The sequence below is a fragment of the Halichoeres trimaculatus genome, unplaced genomic scaffold, assembly GCF_033239565.1.
Source record: "Halichoeres trimaculatus isolate MK-OKI-2021-1 unplaced genomic scaffold, fHalTri1.1 fHalTri1_scaffold_10, whole genome shotgun sequence".
Classification (NCBI taxonomy): Eukaryota; Metazoa; Chordata; class Actinopteri; order Labriformes; family Labridae; genus Halichoeres; species Halichoeres trimaculatus.
Window position 1 is genome coordinate 34,023,330 of NW_027437187.1, and position 14,464 is coordinate 34,037,793.

The following is a 14,464-nucleotide window of genomic DNA, read 5'->3' on the forward strand; positions in this document are numbered from 1 at the left end:
TTTGTGTGCGTTTATGTGGTGGCACATATTTTTTTTCAATTTAACATATTTATTTTTAACATATAAACTTGCAATGCTAGGTTCATGTCCAGCTTGGAAAATCGCCTACTCCCTCACAGTCACAAGGATATATTTAGGCATCAAAAATAGTACAGTTTGATATTACATAAATTGGTACCAGTACTACAGATGGAATTTGATCAGTACCTTTAAAAGTGCCTGATTCTGACCAATAGTCTTCCATCTAGCAACAATTAGCCTCCGAGCTAACAACATTCCAGAATGTGATGTCATCCTCCAACATTCTGGAATGAGCCGTCCTTTTCATGACACTCCAGAATTTGATGTAATTTTGATGACGTTCCAGAATGGGAGGTCACTTTCACAACATTTTAGAATGTGACATCATTTTCATAACATTCTAGAATGTGCTGACATTTGCATGAAATTCCAGAATATGTCTTTTTCTAACAACATTCCACAATATGATGTTATTTTTGCAAAATTATCAAGTGAAAAAAAAATTTCACCATTCTCTAAGGTGATTCCACTTCATGACATTTAAAAATGTGATTTCTTTGTCACAATAATTTGGAATGTCTGTAGTGGCCGTTTGTCCACAAAAAAAGGCAACAAACAGTTTCAAACAAACTCTTTCATAATAGGCTCAAAAGGCCACTCTTGCACCGTGGGTTGTGGTGTACACAGATGGGAAAAAACGTAAGGTCCAAACAAATGTCCAATTTTTACAAAAACGTGGTTTATTTAACCAGAAATCAAGCAAACACAGAACAAAGGAAAAATCCCTGCGTCTCTCCTGCTCCAGTAAAAAAACATTTGCCCACCCAGGTGCATGCTGGTCCCTACCGTGCGCCTACTTATATTACCTATAGTGCCATCGTGCCCAACTTAAACAAATAATAAACAAAACACCCAAACTAAAGGAATGATAAGCTACTGGAATACTAATAAAAATGTCATCATAATTAAATCAAAATTAATTGATTTAAAAATAGTAAAAATCTAAACAATAAAGTAAATTCTAAACAAAACAAAGAAAAAACACTAAATAGCTCATACAATGTCCTTATCCGGACATTCCAGAATGTGCCGTCATTTGCAGGACATTCCTGGATGACGTCACTTCTCAAACATTTTAGAATGTGATGTCATTTTCCCTGCATTCTAGAACGTGATAGAATTTTCTCAACATTTCTGAATGTGACATCGTTTCAAAGCATTCTAGAATGTGACATCATTCCATTCCATTATTGCAACATTCTTGACACAACCAACCAGGATGCTATCTTATTTTAAAACAATCCATAATGTCACAACGTCTTTTTCATGAATTTCCAGAAAATGACTTCATGTCTTCCTGTGCTTTATATTCCTGAGCAACTTTCCCCCTTTTCTCTTTCTCTGAGACAAACTCTTGCCCCAGGACTGAACTGAAGCCAGGCTGACTGACAGATGAAGGGTTCATTGAGTTAAACTGTCACTTCACTACAAGTTGTAAAAGCAAAGTCACTGACAGATAATCCAGTTATCAGCTGCCTCTGCCTGTTTGGGATGTAGATTAGTTCTCGTAGCACTCAAGAGGTGGAATAACTCAATAATAACTCACCTCTGTGGACTGCAGATTCCAGACACAGCAGCAGGTAGGACAGGCGAGCCTCTCGCGCTCGGGGCATGCTGGAGTCAGCGCTGCAGCGGTATTTCCTCAGGTCTGACTTGCAGGCTTTGGCCAGCGAGTAGCTCACCTTGTAGTCCTGAGCGATCAGTTTCTGACGGGTGGTCAACGCCTCACGACACTGAGGACGCACAGAGATGGAGAGCACCACACACACAGGTTCAAGTCAGTTCAAGCTAAAAGTGCAACCAACAGGAGATTCATTTATGGATTATCATTTTCTTTAGCACATTTATTTCACAAATTAAGAGAACAGGCTTTCTGTGCAAATCATAAAAATCATAAAAGCTTTAAGGATTTATTATTAAAGGAGAAAAGCGAGCAGCACTCACCCTCTCCGACATTGCTTCTTCAAACTTGTGGTTAAACAGACATTTGTAAACTCGTCCTTCCCCGGCCAGCGTCTGAAAACAAGGAGCAAGAAATGTTTTTGATAATTAAATCACACAAATATTCAGACTCATGATGCATCATACCAGAAAGATGACCGACCATGTGAAACATGTTATTCAATAGTTTGCTCCACAGAGGAAACACATATTGGTTAACACAGAAACGTTTCTTGTGTAGCTTTTAGGTGGAATTAGGCCTTTCCTCCTCTCTTTTGACCAAAGAGGCTGAATGAGAAGATGGCTCACTACGTCTATCTTTCCTAACATCGGGGTGCATAGGTTCTATAGCAGATTTAGAGGATTTATATCGGAGTGAGCATCTGTCAAAAATGCGATCTTTGGGGTGAAGACGGGGCTGCTCACGCGTACACACAGAGAGAGCTGAAGCAAGCGTCCTGAGGGGTAAGGAGGGAAACACACGCTAATATGAGTGATGGCACGAAAGATACAGTTCTTCATCCGCCTGCCACAGTCCCAGTGTGGGAATATTTTGTTTTTTATCAGAATGAACAAAGTGTGTGCTCATGAACACCAACGAGCTGATATGTCGCTTTTGTTTGAAAATAGTGGCGACGAAGAAGAAGAAGAAGGGGAGGTGCAGAGGAGCCTTGTTCTTTGACAATCCGCTCTTACTGAGGCTTTTGGTTTGCAAAGTAAATAGAAACAAAAGCTCCAAATGGTGGGTGCTCAAAGACAGCTACATTGCCAAAGAAATACAGCCCTTCAATACGGTTGAAAGCCAGAAATGTTAAAAATGTTTGACAGACAGTACGGATTGACTGGAAAAAAGGACATGTAACAAACAATTCAGGAACTGTATAAACTCCCTTTTATTAAGGCTATAGTTTTTATTGTTGTTGTTTTTATTTTGAGTTTTGTTTTTTCTTTAGAAAATGTTTTATTGTTTTTGATTAGTATTAATTATTTTCATTGACATGTATTTTTTTCTAAAAAAAAAAAAGAGTCCATTTCATTTTCATTGTATTTTTTTCTCTTTCTTGTTTGTTAAATTTATTATATTGTTTGTTTAATTTATTTTATTTAAAAGACCCTCACCTTTTAATTACAGTTAAATACTCTTAAGAAATTAAAGTTTCTTGCTTTTGATATGGTGTACTCACTTTATTAATCAATGAAAAAATTGAAAAAAAAAAATCAAAATAATATTGACAATAATATTGTTTATCGGCAATGATATTTTGGAAAATTATCATCTAGCAAAATGTGTTATCGTAACAGGCCTAGGTGGACTGTGCCTGCAACCAGCAACTAAGGTGAATAATATTAGGCTAATGGCACAAGGGACAAATGAGCTCTTTAGTCTGTTGGTGTTACACCTGGGCAGACTGTATCTGTGACCAGATGGCAGCAGCTTGTACTCTGAGAGCAGGGGGTGAGTACAGTCTGGTAGGATAGACACACAAGTCATTTTCATGCAATTTTCCTGCACACTCTCAACGTGTTTCCAATCTAACGTGAAGCTCCTCTTCATCAGAGCCCTCAGTCGACTTTGCATGCAGAGCCTGCGTGACTGTAAATTTGCATGCAGTGTTGAAGCAGTCACACTTGGTGTCAGCTGAGGCTCGAGGCAAACGCTCAATTAAAGGAGACGGTGGACTGGAGTGTTATTGGCAGCACCTACTCCCGGTACTTGTTAAGGATGTAGCCACGTCTGCCACAGAGGGCAGAACACGGATGGGGTGGTGCTGTGTGTGTCGAGATGGTGATAACAGGCTTTTCATTTTGTGTGATACTGATTAAACAGAAATTCAAACACTGTTAGAATAATAACCCAGATAAAAAGAAGAGTTGTGTTGAGTGTTCAGTGAAAACTTGTTTAGATTTGGCAGAGAACAAACATGCCTATCTGTGCAGTTAAAAATGCTGCTCCACCTGTCGTCTCAGGTAAAACAAACAGTTTGATTGATATGAATCTTACATTTTCACAAAAGCGTTCTCGGTCCTCTCTGCAGGCGAAGTACAGGTATCGGTCCAGGTGGAAGTCGTCTGAGGAGAGCTCTGCGACTCTCATGATGGACTTCTTACACTCATCCTTGATCGTGTGAGCCCCCGGCTGCTTCTCGGCCTCTCGTACCAAACCTTTCTCCAGACAGGCGATGACCTCGCCCTGAGAGTGGATGTCCTGCACGGAGAGGTCAGAGGTCACACAGTTAAGCTCACGTAGACCAACAGCAACAGTTCAATAAAAGATGTTTCTCTGAAAAGTTCCTTGGTATTTGGTGTGATAAAAACTTGTTGCAACCTACAGGAGAGAAATACATTCAATTAATGTGTGAAATTGGAGCTCTAATTTTTATTATTGGTGCTGATCCACGACAGTTCTATTCAGCTAAGCTCCAGGTTCTTATCAGCACTAGTAGGTCTATGCGTTTATGCTCAGCAGAGCTAAAATATCACAAAGGAAGATAACAGCAGCTCAGCAGTTTGGAGATATTTTACACCTGTTTCACCAAAAACTCTGACAACGACTCTCAGAGGGTGATTCTGTGACTAGAGGAACATTTTAGGTTTACAAAAAAAAAGGAAAAAAATATGTGAATTTTTGCAAATGATATACCTGGAATATACTAAATTGGCAACCTTAAAGTGATACTCCATGATGGAACAAGTTGGGTCCTATCACAAGGTTTAGGGCAGAAATTACCCCTACAGCAGTGTTTTTGTGCAGCAGAAGCCCAGAGCGCTCACACCAAACACCCCCACCCTGCTCCTCTACCGGTTTCCTCTGCACTCAGACGGGGCCATATTTTATTTGACCAAAAACACAAATAAACGGACTCCCACCGAAAAAATCAGATATCGGTCTGCATTCACGCTTTATTTAGAGAATTTTCAGCGCGTTGCTTTCACACAAAAACACCGCTAAATAAGGCTCTAGTTCTCATCGTGTCGTAAAACGGCGCTACCTCCACTGCAGAGCCACAGCTGGCTACGAGGCGCTAGCCGCTTAGTGTATCAGTCCGCGCACAGCGTGCCAGATATAAACAAACGCAGGTAGTCTGCCAGGACGAAGAGAAACTCTAACTTTTTAAAAGAGAGGACATTTATCTGAAGGAGCTCTCACTCTCAAGCTCACACTGCACCAGTAACACTTAGCGGGGAGGAGGAGGGGCAGAGTGTGCATGAGTGAAATAGCGCATGTAGAGAAACGAAACTAAACGTGTTGTCATGGAGAGCTGGGAGAGAGTCAGGCTGGATCATACAGAGAGCAAAGCCCCAATAATCAAATAAAGATTAGAAAACAAGCCCAAAGTCACTAAAAAGCGGTCTGTGTAACACTCTGTACAACTTCATTTCCCTGTTACCTACTTCATTCATTCTGAGATTTTTCTTTTTTTTTTTGTATAGTACTTTTATTTTTTTATGTCATCATGAATGAAATAAAGACAAACAAACAAACAAACATGACACAGGGCTGACCAATCAGAGGTGAGAACCCAACTCTAGGTAAATGCAGTGAAAATGCAACACACAGGTTGAATTATAAAGGTCTGCACATTTTAAAGGCCAAATTAGGTTGAAACTCAAAATAATCGTGATTAATCGACTGATCGAAAAATAATCGATAAATTAGTCGACTTTGAAAATAACCGTTAGTTGCAGCCCTACACCGTATCATATTTTCCTCGGCTACAGAGGTTTTTCATTGGCCACCCAGGTTTACACAGGTGAAGATGAGCTGACCATGGAGGTAGAAACTCATTATTATGCGAGATCTTCAGTCTCAGCTGAGTCAGAGCCCTGATCTGGTGTTATATTACTCATGCTGGCCTTTTTCCAGATTGGCATCTGGCCTTTGCTCTCCATGTCTGATGAACTTCACTGCCATCAAAACATTATTTATGCGTCAGATGTTTTTCCTGTTCAGTCCTTAAACAAAGATAACCCATCCCTATTGTTGAGAAGCTTTCACAGAGAATAAACACACGAAAATGAGTCATCCATCCGTGTTCAGGTAGAAGAAAAGAGCATGGAAACGCTGAGCTCTCCTTTGGGAAAAACAATCTTTTTTTAATATATTTTCAAAATGCAAATGTCACATCTTTTAGAGTAATGACTGTGGAGATTTAAAGCATTACTAATCCTCAGGATGAGGTTTCTTTCACTCCAGAAATCATTTAGTCTGAGTGCGTCTTGTGTTTTTTATTCCAGTGTGATGAGAGAAGGGTTGTGCCTGGGTAAACATGGTCAGTCTAATCTCTCCTTCCGACACATTAAAATGAGCAGCTGTGACAAATTCCTGATAATGAAACAGACTTTCCTTCCCTCTGAGGAATAAATAATTTGCTCTGAGTTCTAATTGTGGCGCCGAACATCCCGTAATAAGCGCGTGTCTAACAGGTTTATGAGTTTTGGGGTTTTGGCTCAGCAGCGGGGAGATACGTTCGGAGGAGATCGATTCGCTCTGGATGACGAGCGCCTGTCAAACTTCTCTTTTCTCATTCCAGCTGAGTCTGAATGCTAACACAGTTTCTGGACTTTATTAGATGTGAGCTGTGATGAAGTTTAAAAAACCACCAAAGAAACACCACTAACAGCCATCAGTGGTAAAAGGAAAGCAAAGATTTGTTGTTTTATTATTATGCTGACATTAATTTGACCTGTGATCATTAAGCATTAGTAATTTCATAGTAATCTCAACCACTTACAGTTGAGGACAAAATTATTAGCCTCCCATGAAATTTCAAGTTTCTTCAAGATTTTTCTGAGTACTTTTTAAACAGAGCAAGGAATTTTTAACACACCATTTCTGAAGATAGAAGTTTTCTTTAGAAAGCACAAAATATTTATATTTGCACACCAAAAAATAATTATTTAAGAAAAAGCTAAAATGACCAGGGACATTATTATTAGCTCCTTGTAGCTTTCAAAAAATATGATCAAAATGAAGAATTTATGTTTTTCTTACAGAGGGTATTGATGATTAAAGACATTGTGACTAAATAAAAATCACGTGTTAATATTTTGTTGAATTAAATATGCATTACCTCTTGCGAGAAAGCTTTCAGTATTTTGAGATTTTTGCAATTTTTTTTTAATTTCAATTTTTATTTTCCATTTTTTAAATTCAGGAAAAAAAATCCATTTTTTTTATTTTTGCAAATTTCATATTTTGTTAATTTCTGGTTTTTTTTGTTTTTTTTTTTTCAAATTATTCAAGTTCCACATTTTAAAAAAATTGCAGATTTTTTTTTTTTTTTTTTGGGCCAACTTATTCACATTTTGTAAATTTTGCAAATTTATAAAATTACTGATTTTTCTTTTTTTTTTTTTCAAAATATTTGCAAAGTTATCAAAAATAAAAAACTAAGACAACACATGTTCAATTTTATATAAAAAAGAATCTTACAAGTTTGGAAGTTTTTGTGTTTTGTAGAGTATTCTTATTTCTGTGTGCAAAATTGAATAATATAAGTATCCCAAATAAAACTTGGATGTCTAAAAATGCTGTTTTTAAAAGTAGTTTGTTGCTCTGGTTAAAAGCACTTGGAAAATACTTTCAAAGCAATGAAATTTTATAGGGGGGCTATTAATTTTGTCTTCAACTGTATAATCTGGGGCTTAAACCTCTTCGAGTGAAGTCTCAGGATGAAGTCAGACTCGAGTTTTAACGTCAGTCTCACCTTCTCCCCGGTGCTGATGCTGCCGCAGCGCAGAGCCTCGATGTCCTCGCGACACTTTTCCGTGAAGCCACAGATCAGCCGGAAGTCGCTGAAGATGATGGTGGTCATCTTGGTGATGTACTGGTTGCATTGGTAGTCGCTGATGTTGCCACGGTGATCCACCAGACAGGAGATCAGGAAGCCCTTCCCCAGCTCCTCCCTCGCACATTCTTTAATCTGAGAGAAGATGGGCACAGGTGACTTAAACACATTTGATGATTTCTTGCTTATATGTGACAGAAAAACAAATCAGCATGACCCTGTTCGACTGTCTTTATCTCCAGGCTTTGTTTTAACATACAACATTCAGCACCAGACGGTATCATGTGTCTGTTTGTGGTTTGCTACTGGTTTATCAGAGCATGAAAAAGGCTGCCTGCTGCGAACCAGGTTGGTAGAAAAAAGCTGAATCAAGCAACCAAAGTGAAAAAACCACAGCTCTGAGCTTTCAGACGCTGAAAGATTTCTGTAGAGCTGAGGGGGGACTGCAGAGGTAGAGAAAACTGACAGTCAGACCTCCTCTAAACCTGCTGAGGTTTTGGCGTCTTTGCTCTGCATGTGAAGTTTCTCTGTGTCTCCTCTCTGTGTGTGATATGCTCTTAACCACAAAGTGAAAGTGATCGATGCTTCTAAAAGCAGAAGAGCTAATGAATTGCAAAGGGAAAGTAGGGGTGGGTGATACGGCTTCAAAATAAAATCCCTGGTTTTTTCACAAAAAGTTTGATTTACAATTTTTTGCCTCAAGTTTCAGCTGTTTTTCTGTTTCAACTTCACTTTGTAGTTTTAAAGGAGAAAGACTTCTTAGCATTCACATTGCAAGCTGCATCATTTTATACATATTGAATTGAAAAACAGCTGAAAAAGCTTGTACGGTACTGTAGCATGCTTATGTGTCAAATCAACACTGACTGTTTCTGCTGTATATACTTTATGTGGTGATGTTTTCATCAAACACTGACTAAAACGGTAGGAAAAAACATGTATAGATGAGATGTCATTATCTTAATAGAGATGATAGTGGTACAGTGCCCTATATTTGAATAAGGAGGAAGACACAAAGTTATCTCACCATGTGGAATCACCTTTACATTATCATCGTGATCAGAACAGACTGATGGTAAAGGAAGGTATTTCTGTGTAAAATTGTGGCTTTTGTAAACTTTTATATCATAAAACAATTTGTGCCTTCATTCTGTTATATGTTGACTGTACTTTGAGGGTGACAGAAGAAAGAAAATCTGATTTTTTCAAATAGCTACCACTGGTGGGATCGAACCCACGCTGAAAATAAAACAGGAATTACTGCAAGTGTGCATCCGAGACTCTAACCACTCAGCCACTGACTTTCCTGCATCAGGGACAGAGAGTCTGGTATCTGACATGTCTTGATTCACAGTTATTCCAGTCTAATATGACTGGGGTGGTACGCTCCAGTCACAATTCGTATTAAAGTTACCGAAAGGTCTCAAGTTATGTTTCCGACCAGGAACATCATTTATTACAGTTCTGGACTAATTTAATGTGACACCTGCAGTTCACAAGACGTCTTTCAGAAGCTGGTGGGACCTTCTCTGAGACGCAGCTAAGGTAACCCTGACATTTAGCCTGACCGGGACCAAGGTCATAATAGTTTTGGATTTGTCATTATAGTTTAGTTTTAGTTAGTTTTGACATTTTATTTTCCATTACAGTTTAGTTTTAATTAGTTTTAGAGCGGGCATTCTAGTTTTTATTTAGTTTTGATTTTTGCAACAAGGCTTAGTTTTAGTTTAGTTTCAGTTTACTTTTAGTTTTTTCATACCTTATTAACCAGGTGCAGGATTCAAAAAGGTCAGAGTAAATATTTTGTAATACTGTTTATTTTCAAGTCCAACATAGTGCTCACTGCTCAGTCAATGCTGATACTGAACTGTTGGCTGCTGCCTTAAACACATGAAAATAATATAAACTTAGTATAAAAGCATAAATTATATAAAATAATGTTGACATAAATTGCATAAAAACAATATTAACATAAATAATTAAAAGACAATATAATATGAGCTTCAATAAATAAAAACTTGGACTCTGTAACAATTAATAATAATAATAATAATATTGTTATTATTATTATTATTGTTATTATTAAATTGTTATTGATATTATTATTATTATTATTATCACTAATATTGTCACTATTATTATTATTATTATTATTATTGCCAGTATTTTTATTATTTTTATTATTATTGCTATTGTTTGTATTTATTTTGTATTTTGCTGTATAGAACCTGTGTTTTTCTTTATCTTCTTTCTACTCTTATGTATTCTGCACATCTTTTTTTGTACTACGGTGTTACTTGCTGCTGGAATCTGAATTTCCTGAGGGAACCTTCCCAAAGGATTAATAAAGTTCCTATCTAATCTAATCTAAACTATTACAGATGCTCTGATTCATTGCTCCACTACGTTTCGTCGCAGCACAGCGCACAGCCAGTCAGTGCAGTAAACAAGCTCGTCCCTATGATATATGCGCCGCTAGGATGGTGCTGTGCGGCACTGACAACTGCCTAAAACTGTCTAAAATTGGTTGGGAAAATGTGTTAGATTAATTTAAATCCTAAAGGCTATTAATATCGTCAAAAACTATAACTAAGGACATTTTGTCCATCATTTTGGTTAGTTTCAGTTAGTTTTGTGAACACAAGATACAGTTTTAGTTTACTTATCATTTTTGTTTTCTTTTCTAGTTTTTATTAGTTTGAGTTAACTGCAATGTATTTTAAATTTTATTTTTCATTTTTAGTTTCGTTTTAGCTAACTATTATAACCTTGCCCGGGACCAGGCTTGTCGCACTGGCTAATTTACCATGGTTACCAAGCTACGCTAGCCCTAAGCCTCATTTGTGGAACCCAACTCTCACTAAAGTGGCACCCCAGTCTAAAAAGTCTGGACCCGCCCCTGCTTGTCAGAGCGTAACTCGTTGGAGGTACATTATCTTGCTCTGCTCATCAGTGGATGGATTTCAGTTAACAGTATGTTTAACAAGAGGTTTAAAATGATTTAGAAAAAAAATCCTCTAAAACCAGCTAAGTTTAAGTAGAAATAAATGATAGAGTAGGTTATTTATGTGTTTTTTATTTCAGTAAGTTTTGATCAAACAAAGATAGTCACGTGCAGTTATGAAGATAAATAAACAAATTAATGAGAAATTTAAATATTAATGATCACCTTATGCTGCTAAGTAGGGGACATGGCGATTATTTAAAATGATACACTGATATAAGGTAATAATCTTTCACCACTTAAAAGCGCAGATTTCCGTCCGGTAGGGTTTGACCTACTTTCACATTACGCTCCTGATGCAGCAGGTGAGGGATGCGCGTCTGACAAATAGCGAAGCTGTGCAGACATTGTTAACTGCAGAAACCAAAGAGGCAGCCGGTAAGACTCTTGACCTTTTCAACAATCATAGTTTGCAAGATGTTGTCCTGACGACACTGGCACCATGGGCCTGCGCTCTGCACGTGTGCCTGCATCCCTTTGTTCCCTTGTTGTTTGTCTACTTAACGCATTTAAGATAGATGATAAAATACTAACATAATGTAAAGGAATCATAAATAAAAATAAATATTTATTGTTTTGAAATCATTCCTTTAGTTTAGGCAAAGCAAAACTTTGTGTTTATTTTTAGTGTTAAACTCAGTAGGTTAACTCTGAAGATTAAAGGAAATTAAAGAAAAATAAGTTTCAGTTATTTGTAAGAAAAACAAACTTAAACTTGCATTAAACATAATTTATTTAAATTTATAGGTTTGGCAAGAATGAGGATTTTCTTTCTTTAAAATGCTCAAACTTTGTGCTTACTTTGATGATTTATATGTATTGTTTTCCAAACACTGTTGTATTTGGTCTGCTTACTTTAAAAGTTTTTTAACCTTGAAACAGAATAAAGTGGCAAATCTAAGAAGAATCTGTCTCGTCATGCATCAGGAGTAAAATCCAGTCTACTTTCAAGTTGGGATCACTGCACAGCTGAAAAGAAACTTGACATTTTCCAATATCGATACTGGAAAAAAACAAAACAAAACACAAAACAATCTGAGATGATGTGTCGAGGTAGTTCAGGGAGAAAGAGCGGCGTAATCGGGAGAAAAGACAACAGCGATCATAGAGAGGATCAAAGGATGGAGCGCCCAGGATGAACGCGACCAAAAAAGTGTGTTTTGTCTTTTTTTTGGATCAAAAACAGGAAGAGAGACATAAAAGTAGAGAGTCCACTCTTCTTAGGTGGTTTTGGTGTTAACATAGTCATAGAAAACAATATTATTTGGGTCTTGAAAGATTGTTCAAGATCCTCTGAAAATGCCAGCAGCTATTGAGTAAATACCGCCGAATACCGATATTGACACAGATATATCGTGCATCTCGAATGATTTGGCCATATCACAAAAAAAGGTGAATTTTCTCCAGTAGGGTGGGGATGTTGTGAAAAAACTTAAGTATATTTCTTCACTATCTAAATCTAAAAATGATCAGACAGAAAACAAAGTATTGAAGGAAAGGGCTTTGGATGTTTACTGACAAGAGGTCTGGTTTATATTCAACTCTTTGGGTTGCTGATAGAGACCATAAGAAACGTGTCCGTCAAGGTACTGGGTGTAAAAGATGCACATGAACATTGTTATGACATTTAGGTTTCTCTTGTTTCGTTAGTGAACTGTCAAATCATCCTGCACACACGCCAAGTCAGAGCTTGATGCGGTTTAAAAAGTGGGTAATAGCAGGAGGGAAAATTCAAACTTTTCTTTTTTAAATCATCCATAAAAAAAACTGGGATTAATAAATATAATCAATTTGTCACCCAGGTCTAGAGGAAAGTAAAGCAATGTTTACATTAAGGATACATTTAAGGGGTTATTGGACTGTGAAGGCAAAGTTTTAACAAACATCTACCCTGCGTTCAGCTGGATCTCTGCTGTAAAAAAAATCTTTTATTTGACAAACTTGAATAAAAAAACACTGAAACACAGAATAGAACAGACAAAGGTTCGGCTTAAACTCCTCTGTTTTTCTTTTCTGGTGTTTTGTTCTGAGAGGAATCCAAATATGTGTCTGGGAGCGTCGGGGAAGAGAAGCAGGATTGTTCTTGTACACTCGCTACAGCAGCTGTGTGTGCACTGACAACAAACAAGGAGGCTGCTCGAGGAGCGAGGTGAGAAAACACAGATGAGATGTGAGATAATTCTTGTACCGCAACGTCTGAAATCTTCTGAGTTCACCAGGCAACTCAAATCTACTTCAAAGTTTTCTGACAGATGCATTTGAGGTGTGAAAGCTACGCACAAAATGTTCAAGTTGACGTGAAAGACGGCATAAACACTTAGTAAGACACACAGATAAAAGGTGACTGACCTCAGAGATGGTGTTCTTGCAGACTTCCACAGCTACAGACTCAAACTTGGGGTCGGTGGTCAGATTCAGCTTGAAACTCCAGAGCAGCTGATGGAGAGAAGACACAGAAACATCATAAGATCTAAAGGGATTAACACATCCTCAATTCACATGTGAGAATAGAACAGCAACAGTAACTGTAAAAGAAAAACCTACATCAAGGTACAGCTAATTGAGACTTTATAGGATAAGATGATAACGTGAGGAATCCTGGGAAATGGAGTTTGGTGGAAACTTACATGGTTGCATTCAGCAGCAATCTCTGTTTCCTGGAAAAGAAGAAGAGAACGAAGTTAGAGTCAAAAACTCAGATTACTTCAGGTTCAAGAGAGGCTCTAAGACAAAGGGTTCCCAAACTTTTCAATCCGGACCCGGACTTTGTCTCTTCGGGAGTTTTGTGGCATCAAAGAAATCTTTCCCGTATTTTTGTTGATATATTTCAATAATTTACCTGAGAAGATCTAAAACAAGCAATACACTGGGGAAATTTAAAACTTTATGTGCCTTGTCGTCATTTGGGTCACAAAAAAAATAGAGCCCAGTTTCCTTTTTTTAAAGCACTGGAATTCCCCTTTAAACCTCTGCAGAGGCGCTGCAGTCCTGGCCCACTAGCTCCCAGCAGGACACACCTTTACGGTGGCCTCCTTCCAGCGAGGCGGTCCCTGACTCAGGACACAGGTTCCGGGGCCAACGTGTGGCCACCGAGTTATTTTCCTGCTGAGCCGACCTGAAGTGACCCTTCTGACTTCCTGCCTCTACAAGCAGCCAAACTGCACACTAACAGCCACCCCCTCCCTCAAGCCACAGAAACCCAATCATTGCCCGATTCCCAATGGAGGAATGACTGTGTTTGTGTGTGTGTGAGTGTGTGTGTGCCTTTGAAATCACAGCTCTGCAGATGGCCGGAGAGTTTCTGACAGTTTTCCACATGGCAGCCGCAGCGTGAACCAGGAATAGGCTGTCTGTGTGTGTGTTTGAATATTCATGTGTGTGTGTGTGTGGTTTATTTACAGTGTGCCTCACACACAAGTGTCACAATGCTATTTGCACAGGCCCTGAAATGTAGTGTGATACACAGACGGGCGGGCTCAGCCTGGTCGTAGGTGGATGGAGGACTGACAGATGTTATGAACAGCCCTGCACTGACTCACTGGTCCAGTGCGAGTGAAGAAAAATAAACCGTGGTGGAAATATGACCCAGACTGACTCGTCTACACTGACACCAGAGCTGCGGATCAGTTCATATGAGGCCTCTAATTGT

The 14,464-nt window shown here is 38.3% G+C and overlaps 1 protein-coding gene across 1 annotated transcript in view; it reads right to left on the reverse strand.

Annotated features, from left to right (window-relative positions):
- The window catches only part of glg1a (golgi glycoprotein 1a), a 50,679-nt gene that overhangs the window by 16,558 nt on the left and 19,657 nt on the right, over positions 1 to 14,464 (reverse strand). The window contains exons 2-7 of the mRNA XM_074677524.1: positions 13,443 to 13,472; positions 13,165 to 13,251; positions 7,731 to 7,946; positions 4,025 to 4,228; positions 2,026 to 2,097; positions 1,628 to 1,814 (exon numbers count right to left, since the gene is read on the reverse strand). Of these exons, the coding sequence (XP_074533625.1) occupies positions 1,628 to 1,814; positions 2,026 to 2,097; positions 4,025 to 4,228; positions 7,731 to 7,946; positions 13,165 to 13,251; positions 13,443 to 13,472 (796 nt within the window). The remainder of the gene's footprint in view (positions 1 to 1,627; positions 1,815 to 2,025; positions 2,098 to 4,024; positions 4,229 to 7,730; positions 7,947 to 13,164; positions 13,252 to 13,442; positions 13,473 to 14,464) is intronic.